Source organism: Penicillium longicatenatum (genome assembly GCF_028827895.1).
Source record: "Penicillium longicatenatum strain IBT 33135 chromosome Unknown contig_6_segment0_segment0, whole genome shotgun sequence".
NCBI lineage: Eukaryota > Fungi > Ascomycota > Eurotiomycetes > Eurotiales > Aspergillaceae > Penicillium > Penicillium longicatenatum.
In genome coordinates, this window is record NW_026643123.1 from 2,757,528 (window position 1) to 2,772,801 (window position 15,274).

Genomic DNA, 15,274 nt, shown 5'->3' on the forward strand with positions numbered 1-15,274 from the left:
TCTCCTCTGCAAACACGAAGAATGTATTTCCCAACATCCTCCATGCTGCATATATGGGAGGCTATCTCAGGCCAATTTCCCGTCAGCTCCCTGTCACCACAAACCCCGCAACTTCCTCCACACCACTCAATATGGGACCATGTATGAAAGACCCCCACAATAATGAAAGTGGCCGTGTAATTTGACAGTCATTGCTTCAGATTGTTCCATCGGCGAATCTTCAGTTTCATCCTTGCTATGATACCTTTGAATGCGCGCGTCTTGCTGTCCCATTGAACTGGAACAATGCATCTGACTCAGAAGTTGCCGTCGCACTAGTCAAGATTCCCGCAAAAGTGGACGTGAGCGACCCGCGTTACGGCGGCTCAGTTCTGATCAACCCAGGTATTTATTATGCCCGAATTCTCCATAACGGATGGCATGGCAATTCTAAATCCGGCTTTTCAGGTGGTCCAGGAGGCTCGGGCGTTAACCTTGCCCGTCTTCATGGCAAAAATATCCAAACAATCATTGATTCTCCGCTCAGCCCCGATGACCCCGAATCGAAGTCAGAGAAGTTTTTCGACATTGTGGCTTTTGACCCAAGGGGTGTCGGCTTTACTACCCCACCATTCACATGCTTTGCCGATTCCCAACAGAGGCTCTTATGGCAAATAGCTTCCGCCACCGATGGCTTACCCGGCAGCTCGAATATGGCCTTTAGTCGTACATGGGCGAGAAAAAAAGCCCTTGCTGATGTGTGCGATAAAGTCGGGGATGAAAGGATCAGTACACAAATGAATACTCCGGTTGTTGCCATGGACTTGGCTGCGATTGTCGAAGCCCTTGCGGTGTGGACGGAAGAGAGGACCGGGAATTGCCATCATGAATCAAATAAGTTGCAATATTGGGGATTTTCATATGGAACTCTCTTGGGTGAAACATTTGCAAGCATGTATCCACACCTTGTGGGCCGTCTAGTGCTTGATGGCGTTGTTGATAGTGATCTTCACTATGCCGGTAAGTGTGCCTGCCATTTCAAACCGGTCTGCTAATTAAAAGCATAGGTACTTTTGACAGAGACATTTACGACGCAGATGCTGTCATGGAGCGGTTCAGCGTCTATTGCCATCGAGCAGGGCCCCTTAAATGTCCATTGTTCTCTGAAAAGGGTCCTGAGTATATCCAATCCTCGCTTGACACTATGGTTGCATACTCCAAAAATACAACCAAATCCGTGGTCTCTGCACATGGACCGGAGATTGTAACCTATAATGACATCCAGAGGATCATCCGAGATTCATTATATCAGCCATTCAAGGAATTTGAGGGTCTTGCCCACGCTTTATACAACCTAGCTAATGGAGACGGGAGTATTATTGCTAATCGAAAGCAAAGCTCATCTCTTTTCTTTGAGCCCACTGATTATGCAGAAGAGACGGTTGGAGCTATATCTTGCACCGACGGTCTTGACCAGACTAATATGACAAAAGAGGAGTTTGTGGAATATTGGCAGAAGATGCGTCATCAGAGTATCTATCTTGGCGATCGGTGGAGTCAGAACCGACTCTTATGCCTTTTTTGGAAGACTAGACCAGAATTTGTGTACTCTGGTAAGATATTTTCACACTGGGTATACGTTGGCCTTTGAGTATAGACTGATTATTACGATCTTCTAAGGGCCCATTGGAGTCCATACAGAGCCTATCTTATTCATTGGGAACACCTTGGATCCAGCCACACCTCTTTATAAGTATCAACCCTTGGGAAACTTTGATATCAATTACTACAATTGAACTAATGTGATTTTGAAAAGTGCGAGGAAGATGAGCCAGAGATTTCCTGGGTCGGGTCTCATCGAACAAGTCTCAGAAGGTGTAAGTCAGGAACCTTTTGATTCGGAGTAACAGTCAATAATGAGATATTAGCACCTATCACTTTCGACACCGTCCCCTTGCACCGCAAAAGCAGTTCGAGCCTATTTCCAAAATGGCACACTTCCAGCCCACGGGACGCTGTGCCAGGTCTACGATAGACCATTTGGTCTTCCAGGCGAGAGGGAAAAACCGTTACAGAAAGGCGACGATGAACTGCTCAAAGCTTTGAGGTCTATAGCGGGCCAAATGTGGTGATACGGCCAAAAGGAGAGCGTCCAAGAGGGATTTTGGAAACCTCGCCCTGACGACCACAGTACTGTATATACGCATATATCTCAACCCAAATCTTCATCATATCTCTGATAATATCTCTTTATTTGATAGAAATAGGCCCATTCAACAATTCACGGGTCAAGTGTTTTGTTGAGACTCCACTAGCCCAAGCAGGGCAGGTAATCCAGCTCGGATACACCTTCCTATTACGTCAGCTATATACGCCAAGAGAAATTTTCTGTAAGAATGTCGGAAACAACTGCTAGACTCAACACATTGTGTTAAAAGAAGATCTGACGCATTTTTATTTAATGAAGACTTTCGGTGTTGTCTAGAACGTTCAACCGGTGAATTAAAAACAAACAGAAGCCTCAGAGCCCCTGAACATATGACGTCATACCTCGGTGGTGCCACCATCGGCGGGTACCGCAGAGGAAAATAGGTATGTCCAGATACGATGTAGCTGATTCCGCTGTACCATGGTGGACCTCGGAAGGTGGTAGTCATGACGATCTACAATACGATGTTGTCGGAATAAGAATTTAAACATTTCGTAATGTTCGAGCCTTGATGCATAAATTCATGCCGACCATTTTACGTCAGGAGATTGTGTAAGCCTACGGAATGTGGTCGAGATGAGTTCGGAATCGAACGGAAAATCGGAGCCAAAAGTCTCGACTTTGAGGCTTAGTCGTACACAAGTGGCCAAGTTAGTAAGAAAACAAACCGGGGTTCGCCGCTGATTCGTAGTTTTCTTCCCCGCATGAACATTGAGTCCACCCCCACAGGACATTAACAAGCCCGGCGGCCTGGCCCAATAGAACGCTGTAGCTTAGGAATCAGCGTTGGCCCAGAACTTCTCCGCCAACCAGATGACAAACACTCTTCCCGAGGAGCTTCTAATGTGTTTTCCGCCATTCGTTTCTTAAGAAGTGCGGGGTGCCCTCCTTCGGCGATTTTTTTTGACTTTCTTTTCCATCCCCTCTCTTGATACCCATATTCCCTTCTACCATTGTTTCATATCGCAAACATGGGTGAATGTCCTGTTCATAAGCCGGCCAATGTTGCTGGCGGCGGCACTAGAAATCACGACTGGTGGCCCGAGGGCCTCAAGCTTAATGTCCTGCGTCAGCACACCGAGTCCACCAACCCAATGGGCAAGGACTTCGACTACGCTCAGGCATTCAAGAGCTTGGACTACTATGCATTGAAGAAGGATCTCAACGACCTTATGACCGACTCCCAGGACTTCTGGCCTGCCGACTTTGGCCACTACGGTGGTTTGTTTATTCGGATGGCGTGGCACAGTGCCGGTACTTACCGAGTGTTTGACGGCCGTGGCGGTGGTGGTCAAGGTCAGCAGAGATTTGCCCCACTTAACAGCTGGCCCGACAACGTCAGTTTGGACAAGGCTCGCCGCCTGTTGTGGCCCATCAAGCAGAAATACGGCAACAAGATCTCTTGGGCTGACTTGCTGCTCCTTACCGGCAATGTCGCTTTGGAGTCCATGGGTCTGAAGACCTTCGGCTTCGCTGGTGGTCGCCCCGATGTCTGGGAGGCCGACGAGTCTGTTTACTGGGGTGGTGAGACCGTGTGGTTCACCAACGACGTCCGCTACAAGGAGGAGTCCGAGGCAGACAAGAAGAAGCAGAGTGACATTCGCACTCGTGATCTCGAGAACCCCTTGGCAGCCGTCGTCATGGGTTTGATTTACGTTAACCCTGAGGGACCCGACGCCAACCCCGACCCCGTTGCTGCCGCTCGGGATATCCGCATTACCTTCGGCCGCATGGCCATGAACGACGAGGAGACTGTGGCTCTGATTGCTGGTGGCCACACCTTTGGTAAGACCCACGGAGCTGCTCCTGCTGACAATGTTGGCGAGGAGCCTGAGGCTGCCGGTATCCACCAGCAGGGTCTTGGCTGGTCCAACAAGCACGGCTCCGGAAAGGGTGCTGACGCTATTACCTCCGGCCTGGAGGTTACCTGGACCAAGACTCCTACCAAGTGGAGCAATCAGTTCCTCGAGTACCTCTTCAAGTACGAGTGGGAGCTCACTAAGTCCCCTGCCGGTGCCAACCAGTGGACCGCCAAGAACGCCGACGACATCATCCCCCACGCTTTCGACCCCAACAAGAAGCAGAAGCCTCGCATGCTCACCACTGACCTGTCTCTCCGCTACGATCCTGAGTACGAGAAGATCTCGCGCCGCTTCCTTGCCAACCCTGACCAGCTCGCCGATGCCTTCGCCAGGGCTTGGTTCAAGCTGCTCCACCGTGACATGGGTCCCCGTGTCCGCTGGCTCGGACCCGAGGTTCCCCAGGAGACTCTCCTCTGGGAGGATCCCGTTCCTGCCGTGAACCACCCACTCATTGATGTCGAGGACGTTGCCGAGCTGAAGCGCGAGATTTTGAACTCTGGCGTCGACCACACCAAGTTCATCTCCACCGCTTGGGCCTCAGCCTCCACATTCCGTGGTGGTGACAAGCGTGGCGGAGCCAATGGTGCCCGCATTCGCCTCGCTCCCCAGAACAAGTGGGAGATCAACAACCCCGCCCAGTTGCAGGAGGTCCTGAAGGCCCTGGAAGACATTCAGCGCCGCTACAACAGCTCCCAGACGGGCAACAAGCGTGTGTCGCTGGCCGACCTCATTGTTCTGGCCGGTTCCGCCGCTCTGGAGAAGGCCGCCGGTATCCCCGTCCCCTTCACTCCCGGCCGCACAGACGCCACCCAAGAGCAGACCGATGTCGACTCCTTCGGCTTCCTCGAGCCATTCGCTGACGGTTTCCGAAACTACGGCCGCTCGACTGGCCGTGTGCGCACTGAGCAGATGCTCGTTGACCGCGCTCAGCTCCTTACTCTTTCCGCTCCTGAATTGACAGTCCTCGTTGGTGGTCTGCGTGTCCTCAACGGCAACTGGGACCGCTCCAACGCCGGTGTCCTCACCCAGCGCCCTGGCCAGCTGACCAACGATTTCTTCGTTAACCTGCTCGACATGAACACCGAGTGGAAGCCTACTGGCTCTGATAACGAGACCTTCGAGGGCTTCGACCGCAAGTCTGGTGCTAAGAAGTGGAACGCTACTCGTGTTGATCTTATTTTCGGTCACCACGCTGAGCTGCGTGCGCTTTCTGAGCTTTACGGTAGCCACGATGGTCAGTCACAGTTCGTGCGCGACTTCGTTGCTGCCTGGGATAAGGTTATGAACTTGGACCGCTTCGACTTGGCGTACGCTGCTCCCTTCAGTCGCCCTGCTCGTCTTTAAGTATTTTATTGTGGATAAAACCTAGTGATACGTCACTATATGTATCGATTTACCTTATGAAGACTGCCTTATGATCCTATTGAATGACAATTAGCTTTACATTTCATAACTTTCCATTTTCTCTCTTCGGTACACAGTATTTGTAGCGTCAAGACTCATGACATCTCAGTCTGCACTGCTCACTTCCAAGGTTGTCCTCCGCTCCTTTATACGATGGTAATGCAGAGTTGATGAAAAACATAAAGCCACTAAATATTCAAGGTAATAGTAGTATCTGTCCTCATCTAATGTATCGTGGTTTAGATAAAAAGAAGGATAGAGCTAGAGTAATATGTATAAAGCAGATACTGACGCGGCAGATGTATGTGGGTTCTTCTTCCGTGAACATCTGGCGTATGAACCACCAACCGAGCTGGAAACATTCCTCCAATTTGGTCCGCGGCCAATATACATCGAATTTGGAATATTGTCCTGGACAATGTGGAAGAAACTTTGAGCGTCTTGCTCAATGCTATCGAGCGGACCGGGATACGAGCTATCATCTCTAAGAGTGGTCTGATATGCAAGGATATGAGAGCCTTAGCATCTATTATACTGGTGATTGTCCACATGAGTGGCTTTTCCAGCATGTGGCCACTGTCGTCCATCACGGAGGAGCAGGAAACACTGCCCGTGGTCTGAGAAATAGCAAACCCATCACCATCATTCCCTTTTTTGGAGAGTAAGTGTCACGAACTTTTACCTCAAAAGACAATCATTAAACTAATTGCTAATGGGTGACAGCCAACCATTCTGGGGTAGTATGATTGCAACCGCAGGTGCTGATCTGAAGCCGATTTCATACAAAAGTCTTACCGCAGAAAATTTGGCAGATGCCATTAAGCAAGGGGCTTGTAAGCTAATAGCTAAAACAGGGTCGGCGATGATTGGCCATGTTGCTTATCCAAATCAGAGTACTGTATTTATCGATCACCGCGGACTGCTATGCGGAAGGATTTGGCGAAGCAGATTGATTAGGCTAGGTGGGCTGAAGTACGGATCCTTGAAACGGAGAGAGGACAACAGGTCGACGCGGTGGGGTTATGCTCTCGGTATGATGCTCTACTGTCCACTAGGGATGGTGCGGTTCATTTTATGGAGACGATGAGGCTCTAAGACTTAGATCGTATCTGTGATTCAGTAGCGATGAAATATCAAACCATGCTTGGACCATCACAAAAACCGACCTTCCTATTCTTTTTGATGGTGATTTTTATTTGGTTCCATGGGTAGGATAAATTGTAGATCAGGCGCTTAAATGCCCGATGAATACGTACCCCAGGCCACGCAACTGAGGCCGCGATACTGATACGAAGAGATTACCGCTTTTGGAAATTTCCGACAATGATAATGTATTATGTAAGCATGTTTAGCCCAAAACTGGAAATCTCAGCGTATCCGTATCTCGTCCCTACGACGTCTGCAACCGAAATAGATCGTTTCGTGGAGCCAATCATGATTGTGGTATCCACCACCTAATTTCCAGTACCTAACTAATTTCAGGGACTTTGAACCAGGTGTCCCACGCCTCGGTGCTTATCTTGCGGCCGAGAATGGCATAAAGGGAACGAATACGACCCATCTTCTCTGACGCAAGAAAATGGATCGAAAGCAAGTTCGATCCCGGCGTAGCCATCAGAAGTCGCGGGGAGGCTGCGCCAACTGTAAGAAGCGGCGGATTAAAGTAAGTATTTGTGCGACATCCATCTCCAAAGCCTTCTCCAGCACCTTGATTCTACAAAATATTGCGACTTGCTCTCATCATCTCCTTTATCATGCGCGACATCCTTCGTTCCCTATTATGTTTCCCACGTGGACGATGGCATATCTTGTTTGGAGTGAAAGATGACCAACTGAACGATCATTTAAAGTGCGATGAGAAACGGCCATCATGCCTCAATTGTATTAACCACGACGTGGAATGTTCATTCACCGGCAATGAATCGTCTACGACACTTTCGCCTGAAGAGACATCGATTCCTGAAGCACGGCCCCAAGCATTTAGATACCGACCCTATCGTTATTCAACAGGGGAACTGAAACAGACTTTCAAACTCGCCAGGCCGAAAGACCAGCAAGCAACGCAGCCGCAGCCGCCTCCAACACATTCTAAGGCGACCCAATGCGAACTCTCGCTAGATCGATCTACCAAGACTATCTCGCTAGTTGATTTACAGCTTTTCCATCACTTCACCATCTCAACATATAAAATGATGCGAGAGGAAGGTGATGATACACAGGACGTGTGGCAAAAGCATCTCCCCGAATGGGGTATTGAATTTCCATCCATTCTGCACCTGATACTCGCATTATCAGCACTCCACTTGGCATACGAAAAGCCAGAACTACGAGAACAATACATCGAAAAAGCAGACAATCGATTCAACTTTGGTGTTCGCTCAGTCACAGCCGTCCTCTCCCAACTCAATGAAGACAACTGCCAGAAGATCTATATAGCAGCTGCTCTGATCTGTTTCATTTATTTCGCGAGAGGTCCGAGACCAGGCGAGTATCTCATCTTCAGTGAGAGCGGCCCATCAGAATGGCTAGTCCTCATGAATGGAGTGAAGGTTGTGGTACAAACCTACCATGCGAAAGTATTCAGTGGACTCCTTGAACCAAAGGGCGATAAGACTTCATACAAAGTCACACCTGCCATGCTCAGTGAGCGTCACGAACACAGGGTCCATCTTCAGTCGGTGCAGCTGCTCATTGAAGAAGAAGTCTCGGATCTGCACGAGAGGGAGATGGGCATATCCGCTGTACAAGACTTGTTCAATATTATGGATGAGGTGTATGAGAGGGTATCTGGGGGGAAGAATGGCGTATCATTGATGGATTTGGTGATTGGTTGGCTTTATCGCCGACCTGAGGAGTTTGTGCATCTTTTGGAACAGAAAGAGCCTCGAGCTCTAGTGGTACTTGCGCACTGGGCGGTTCTCTTGAAATATATGGAGTCGGCGTGGTTCATGGAAGGTTGGTCTGAACATGTAATGACGGGAATATCAGGCTCATTACATTTGGACTATGGGCCTTGGATAGAATGGCCTTTGCGAAAATCCTGTCAGGCTTAATACCATTGCAGGCGTTTGAATATTTAAAAATCAAATTCTATGCAACGTCATCTTTTCCATTGACGAAGAAAGGAGTGAAGTATAGAGCACATGGAAGATCGAAATTTTAGCAGTGGAGCACATGCCGTTGTACCATATTTAACATTACCATAAATATCCTTTTGTTCTCCCTAGACCATGGAATATTCAATCAATATAGATATGACCCACTGGAAAAAAAGCCCAGCATGAGGTTATCGTCAAAGCCCCACAGTTCCCCACCCGTACTCGTACAAAAATTTCCCGATATAGCACACAGAAATAGATCGTCAAACAAGCGCCTATTCTTCTCTCATAAATAGGAACCAATTGCTCGTATTCTCAATCCAGAAATCCCATACCATACTATCCAAACTCCAGATCCAACGCACAGGAATGGATATCGTCTTCCACCCCGGTGTAAACGGGTCAAGCCCTTATGTCGACTTCTACCCATACACGCCATCAGCAACAGCTGGATACGCCTTCGTCGCCATATTCGGCATCTCGACAATTGTGCACATAATCTTGACTATCCCCTTTCGCGCTGCATACTTTATTCCCCTCGTAATAGGCGGTATTTGTAAGAACATTCCCTACCTCAAGTCTGAATGTCCCGAGACTCCAGTCTAACAAGAGAAATAGGTGAAGCATTCGGCTACTACGGACGAGCATGGTCGCACCAGTCCAGAAGAGATATCGGGGCATGGGCACTACAAGAAATGCTCATTCTCTGCGCTCCACCCCTCATATCTGCAACAGTCTATATGGTCCTCGGTCGTATAATTCGATCTTTTGATGCAGAACATCTATCCAGCATCCGACCAAAACGCCTTACTCTCATCTTCGTCTTGAACGATGTCCTCTGTTTTTTGACACAGATTGGTGGAGCAGGTGTACAAGTAACAGGCTCAGCGGAAATTATGAATATAGGCAAGAAAGTCGTATTAGCGGGTCTAATCTTCTCGCTTGTCGTCTTTGGTTTGTTTATCTTGGTTGCTGCGAAGTTCCATCGCAGACTGTTGACTTATCCGCCTCCAATGTTGACGAATAACTCCGACCTTCACTGGGCGAGGTATATGTGGGCAATTTATGTTGCTTGTGTTGCTATTATGATTCGGAATCTGGTTCGGACTATTCAGTTTGCGGCTAGTTCGACGGCTCCCGTTAACACCAGTGAGGTGTATATCTATGTGTTCGATGCGTTTATGATGTTTGTTTCGCTCTTTGTTTTGGCTGTCTATCATCCTGGTCAGCTGATTAAAAAGGCGAGGAGGCTTGGGAAGACGGATTTTGAAAGGCTGAATACGCCGGATATGATGGCGGAAAATGTGCCATTGACTGAGTATGAGCCTGCTTCAATGAAGAGGTAAGGTTGGATTGGAACATTGTCATTCGTTTTTTTATTTCTTTTGTTATAATTTTGCGAAATTTTTCTTGGGTATATTGGTTGAATCTATGGGGCGTTCGGTACAAGGGAATCTTTTGAGGAGATGGATAGAATATGAATTTTTTTTTTTTTTTGCAGTCAAAGAACTTCATTCCTTCTTGAATTCTTAGCGAATCGTTAGCTCTCGGATTTTATTTCCACCTAGACCCCTAGACCGACGTGCTTCTTTCTGATCTTTGAGATCCTTTGATTCGAAAGTACAAGGTAATCAACAACATAGTCATTTTCGAAAATGCTTGAACCAAGCTAAACCTGAATCCTAATGGATTTCCAGAAACGTGAGAGCTACTGGACGTAGAATAGTGCACAAAATGTACGTATCAATTTCAAATGTTCAGATCATCATTGTATGGATATCTATGTCTACGTACACCAAACCAAACCAACCAAATGACAGGAAATTTCATTAGTAATATCCATAGGACGCTAAACCAGAGCCGTCCGTCAGTCCCATCCGTGCATGCCAGCCCAGGAGAGATGAGAAAAAAGAAAACCTCGTTGCAGACATCAAGACACATAAAGGGCATGGCAAAAACTCCGAATACCATGGGTGGTCGAGCAATGCCAAGAAGTAAAAAAGGGTAGTCAAAGTATGTAGATAGCCCGGAGTGCATCCGTCCTCAGAACTCAGTCACCATGAATTATAAACATGAATATGTAGCTTAAAACCACATTATCCCGGCTACCAGGCCGATCACCACTGCCATACAGCTGCCCTGGAGCTCAGATGAATGCCGGCCAGCAGCGTCGGTAGACTGTTCATTTGAAGGAGGGAGAGTTTTGTTCAGCGCTGACATGCAAGTGCATTCTTCAACTTCGGGTTGTGTGTCGTTTTGAGGGAGGATTAAGGGTGTAGGTGTGTCGACGGGTTTGGAGGAAGAGAAGGCGGATTGAGCATAGCTAGTACCCCACCGGATCAAGCGTTGAAATTTAGGACTCGGAGGTTCATTGGCAAGCTCCCAAAGGCCACTGGCCACCTGGCAGGCCTGCTGCCACATATCGGTGAATGGAAGCTGCGGACTCGGGTCCGCGAGGGGCGTAGAGATGGATTCATTATGCAATGGCGTGGCGGTGGGCTTTGAGTCGTCGATTGAGGCCGGGAGAGGGGCGAGATTAGGTGTAAGAGTTGGGTCGGGGATAGCCCCGGTTGACACGCTGCGGGTGGAAAAGGGTGTGAGGAATTGAATGTCGTCTAGTTGTTGAATGAAGTATGTGCGAAAGGCACGGGCCCTCCTGCTGAAGAGGAATGTAGATTCAGCCGGGTAGGAAGAGCGACTTCTATTTTCGACGGACGGTGTCTCGCTAGAGATGGTCGGCGCACCGTTGGCAAGTCGCGCAGGCCGTGAAAAACGGTTTAGACGCGGTCGAGATGGTGCAGCCAGGACCCATGGTGTGCGATCAGGTGAGTCTGAAGAAAGCTCGGCGACTTTTTCCTGGATGAGAGGAACCTCTAGAAAGCAAAACTCATTAGCCTGGAGTAATTCCCCGTCGCTTTGAATCAAATGCACTTACGTGCTTTGCTGATATAGTGTGTGAAGTCGGCAAGCTTCAAGCTGTAAATACTCGGCAGTGAAGGCACCAGCGTGAGTAGGGAGAAGATGATCAGGGCCAGGAGTGGAAGCGCGCCCGGTTTATCCAACCCGGGGCGCATCTTTGAGCTTGCCGGTCCACGCCGTGGTGATTATGGGATTGAGAATGCAGGTAGCATGAATGGCGGAAATTCAGGGATTCAATGTTTGGAGGGATTTTCACGGGGACGCGGGATCGTCTAGACCCTCTCGGGTTCGCGCCAGGGGGTTAGGTGGACTGTGCTTGCTAACCTCCCCCAAAGATGGAAGACATGAATATTTAAGGCTGATGGATATTTGAGGGGAAAGATAGATTCAAAGAATGAAGATCCAGCTGTCAGTGGTATCTTGGCGATTTTTTCTATTTTTCTCTTTTTTTTTCTCCTCAAATGACGTCGATGACGGTCGCACAGAGTAACGGCTGCAACCAGCCGCTTCGTCTCATGATTCATGCGCCCAACTTTATTCTACGTCTTTATAGACATACATCAATTCTTATCTATAACCTATGAAGATTGAAACGTCAAGCTTTGACTTCTTTTTGAGTTTTTCGTGATGACTTCCAAGAATGCTGCCTGAGGCGGTGATTCCCATGGTAGACGGGAGTTGGCCCCCTTTCAATCTAAACCATATACGGTCTAGGGCTCGGTTCCTGGAGCTGAAAACCAAGTAAATTCGAGCATTCGAACGGGAAATAAGGTCCCGGTGATGTGAGCCAAGGGAATCCTGGCACTGTGTGTCCATCCAGGAACGGTAACTGATCGACACCTGACCTGCATTGACCGCGGGCCAAACCGTTGGCAGGATACCCTCATTAGGGAAGGAGAGTAGATGCGAAACACTCCATAGTTGTGGCGATAGGACTCTACTAATCGCCGTAAGCTTCGTAAATATAGAAATGTAGGTGGATAGTCGCCATACAGGCACATATACGCGAGGGGCAATAGTTCGGACGTATTCCGGTTTAAGGCTAGCCGGAGTCTCGGAGCTTCTCATCATACCCTACAGTATACCCACACATGAGCGTCATACATATCGGAGCGATATTTCAATTCTTCAGGCCTAGATACGACCTTCCGTATAAGTCTTAGTTCCGAGTCGCATGCATGTACTACAAGTCAATAGTTTTACCTAATGGTAGTGTACCATTGTAAGTCTAGTTGGTTGAAAAGGCTTTAATATTTCAATTTTCAACTTATTCCGATATTCCAATGAAGCCTGAGATCAGTCTGGACCAGCCATCCCATGAATCGTCATAATGTACATAATACGTCTAATCAAAATCTCTCCTAATCTACATCCATCTATGCCATCAAATCCCCAAATGCCGCATCATCATGAAACAACCACGCTCGACCCGGGGATGCCATGAATGACGGTAACCATTCAGGTAGTGGTATGAAAGTACGCGCTCGACCTCCTGCATCACCTTCTCCCCCTTGACTATGCAGTGAAACCAATGCGTGTTCCAGCTGAAACCGGCCCGCTCCGTATCCCGGTCCCGCCACAAGAGGCCCCGTGCCCAGCGTCCCTCCACCATGGGTATCGAGTATATCAGTGGCCGGGATCGAAGCACGCAATGTATCATGAAGACCCTTAAGCACATTTGCGCCCTTTCTCGCGATCGCATGTCGAGAACTGTATCGACAAAGCAAACCATATCCCTCAAAGAATGCTAAGTAGTTTCGTGGTAGATCAGGGTCCGTAACGGACTGAATACCATCTACAGTGAGAACTCTCTCATCCGCCTGGATGGACAGTAAACATACACCCAGGTTTGCGAGTGCTTCAACTAGGCATACAGGAAGGAAGAATAATTTCTCTGTGGAACCTGCTTCTTCATCCCCAATAAGCATGTATAAGCTACCAATCGATGAGATGGTCTTGCACGTTGTATCCATCAAAGTTCGGCGATGAGCGAGCGCAAGTAGATCGCTTCCATGCTTCAATACGGGACTCTTCTGCTGCTGCAGACTGCCGCATGGGTCGGCAAAGGCCTTGTAGAGAGCGGTTTTTGTAAGCCATATACAGACGCGGAGCGTCTCCCTCTTGCCGGGTAGGGCGGAGTCAACAGAATCCCATGTTGTGTCGGGATTCTCTAACCAAAATGCGTGGGGTAGCTGATCGATGATGACTTGTTGGAACCGTTGTGAGAAGTCTGCGACCACAACGGAATCGACGCGGTCCTGTTGCCAGGACGGAGGGCTCATGAATGCTGATACGAACCGAGCTAGTTTCATGACGAATACCCGATCGGTGAATGGGGTAAGGACGTAGGGAGTTATTGTGAGAGCTTGGAGGTTGTCTTGCGGAGGTTCGATATCGAAATATCCTTCGGGGATGAGTGGCCAATGTCCGAAAAAGGCAGACATGAACCTACAATATAGTTTAGTTGAGGGTTTGAGGGGATATTAGTAGGATACACCTACCGGTCCCATATGTATAGGGTCCAAAAAGTTCGTCTGCGGATTTCCATCTCCAACTCTGTGAGTGGGATACCTGGATCTTTCAGATGTAATCCAATCTCATGTGCATCCTTCACTGTCGCGCTGAGAATAGACCAGCATTCTCGGATCCTAGCATGAGCCTTCAGATAACAAACGTGGTAAAAGCGATGTTGTACGGTCACCAGAGAGGGTCTCTTAGACTGCAATGATTTGTCAATCTCGTCGGCTAATGAATAGAGCCATTGTTCAAAGTTATGTGGGGACGTCTTCAATATTCCGTCGGTGGGGAACTTTGAATGTGGAAGGCATTGGACGCTGATCAGGCAAATTCGAATCACCAGCAATCCGAAATTCAAATCTTCATCGGAGATATTTGTCTCGCCTGACAAACTGCCTTGGTCCTGTTTAGTCCACCACGCGTTGTAGTTGCTTTGGAAAGATGGTGGGTGGATCATCTCGTGGACTCGGTTGATCTCTTGAAGGAACATGCCAATAAGGAAATCCACCACGGGCCGATCTGGCCATAATCTGCGACGGTGTGATGGCGAAAGGCCAGGCGAGGGGATGAGACTATCCCTGGATAATGAAGGTGAGCTTCTATCACATCGAAATGGTTAGGAGGACTGAGAGATGTCTAGGTTGAAGGGTTGTTGTGTAGTTGACGAACAGAGTATAAAGAGTCGGTGAAAGGAAAGCATTCATCTGTGGCGATGAATATCCCCGAGCCTCCAAAGCTCCTAAGCCCGTATCATTTGAGTCTGATTCATGAGATGACATGGTAGTCGATGTGTCTCGTTCCTCACTCCCCTCGAATGCCGAATTCGATCGTGGTGCATGGTAAGCACGACGGCCTTTGGCGGCATCTCTGACCGGGGGGAGATTAGAATAAACACATAGGTATTCTACCCCGCGAGTTATACAATGATTGCATGGTGTCTCGCGGTTACACTAGAGAAGACGAAGGGTCAGTTTGTCTTTTGTGGGACATGTGACTAGCAAAACATTTGCACCTTTTGCTTTCTGCGATTACATTCCAAACACGATTTAATCGGCTTTCGACGAGTTTTTTTGTCAGATTGCATATTCCCGCGTCATCAAAATGAGAAACAAAGACATTCCATCCAGTGAGATCGGTCATCAGGTCTTTAGTATTACGAGTGTAAGCGCCAAGACTCAGGAAAACGCCCCCATCTAAGATTTACCCCGGCGCAGCTTAAACCACGTGTGTGCTGTTGATGTCGAAAGTTAAAAGCTTATAGTAGAATTCCCATTGATTCATTCTCG

The 15,274-nt window shown here is 48.3% G+C and overlaps 6 protein-coding genes across 6 annotated transcripts; 4 read left to right on the forward strand and 2 right to left on the reverse strand.

The window, feature by feature from the left end:
* Positions 1 to 21: 21 nt before the first annotated feature.
* Positions 22 to 2,111, forward strand: N7484_009215 (uncharacterized protein; the record flags this gene model as incomplete). Its single annotated transcript, XM_057119602.1, has 5 exons — positions 22 to 141; positions 201 to 999; positions 1,047 to 1,476; positions 1,796 to 1,856; positions 1,908 to 2,111. The coding sequence occupies 5 exons, from the start codon at positions 22 to 24 to the stop codon at positions 2,109 to 2,111; spliced, it is 1,614 nt and encodes a 537-aa protein (XP_056969157.1).
* Positions 2,112 to 3,159: 1,048 nt separating this feature from the next.
* On the forward strand, positions 3,160 to 5,394 carry cat2 (bifunctional catalase-peroxidase Cat2; the record flags this gene model as incomplete). The annotated part of the gene is made up of 1 exon (XM_057119603.1): positions 3,160 to 5,394. One exon carries the CDS (start codon positions 3,160 to 3,162, stop codon positions 5,392 to 5,394), a length of 2,235 nt encoding a protein of 744 aa, XP_056969158.1.
* Positions 5,395 to 7,643: 2,249 nt separating this feature from the next.
* N7484_009217 (uncharacterized protein) lies at positions 7,644 to 8,507 on the forward strand (the record flags this gene model as incomplete). Its single annotated transcript, XM_057119604.1, has 1 exon — positions 7,644 to 8,507. The coding sequence occupies one exon, from the start codon at positions 7,644 to 7,646 to the stop codon at positions 8,505 to 8,507; it is 864 nt and encodes a 287-aa protein (XP_056969159.1).
* A 414-nt stretch (positions 8,508 to 8,921) lies between these two features.
* N7484_009218 (RTA1 domain-containing protein) lies at positions 8,922 to 9,898 on the forward strand (the record flags this gene model as incomplete). Its single annotated transcript, XM_057119605.1, has 2 exons — positions 8,922 to 9,108; positions 9,171 to 9,898. 2 exons carry the CDS (start codon positions 8,922 to 8,924, stop codon positions 9,896 to 9,898), a joined length of 915 nt encoding a protein of 304 aa, XP_056969160.1.
* A 739-nt stretch (positions 9,899 to 10,637) lies between these two features.
* Positions 10,638 to 11,626, reverse strand: N7484_009219 (uncharacterized protein; the record flags this gene model as incomplete). Its single annotated transcript, XM_057119606.1, has 2 exons — positions 10,638 to 11,425; positions 11,488 to 11,626. 2 exons carry the CDS (start codon positions 11,624 to 11,626, stop codon positions 10,638 to 10,640), a joined length of 927 nt encoding a protein of 308 aa, XP_056969161.1.
* A 1,221-nt stretch (positions 11,627 to 12,847) lies between these two features.
* N7484_009220 (fungal specific transcription factor domain-containing protein) lies at positions 12,848 to 14,445 on the reverse strand (the record flags this gene model as incomplete). The annotated part of the gene is made up of 2 exons (XM_057119607.1): positions 12,848 to 13,919; positions 13,973 to 14,445. 2 exons carry the CDS (start codon positions 14,443 to 14,445, stop codon positions 12,848 to 12,850), a joined length of 1,545 nt encoding a protein of 514 aa, XP_056969162.1.
* Positions 14,446 to 15,274: the final 829 nt, after the last annotated feature.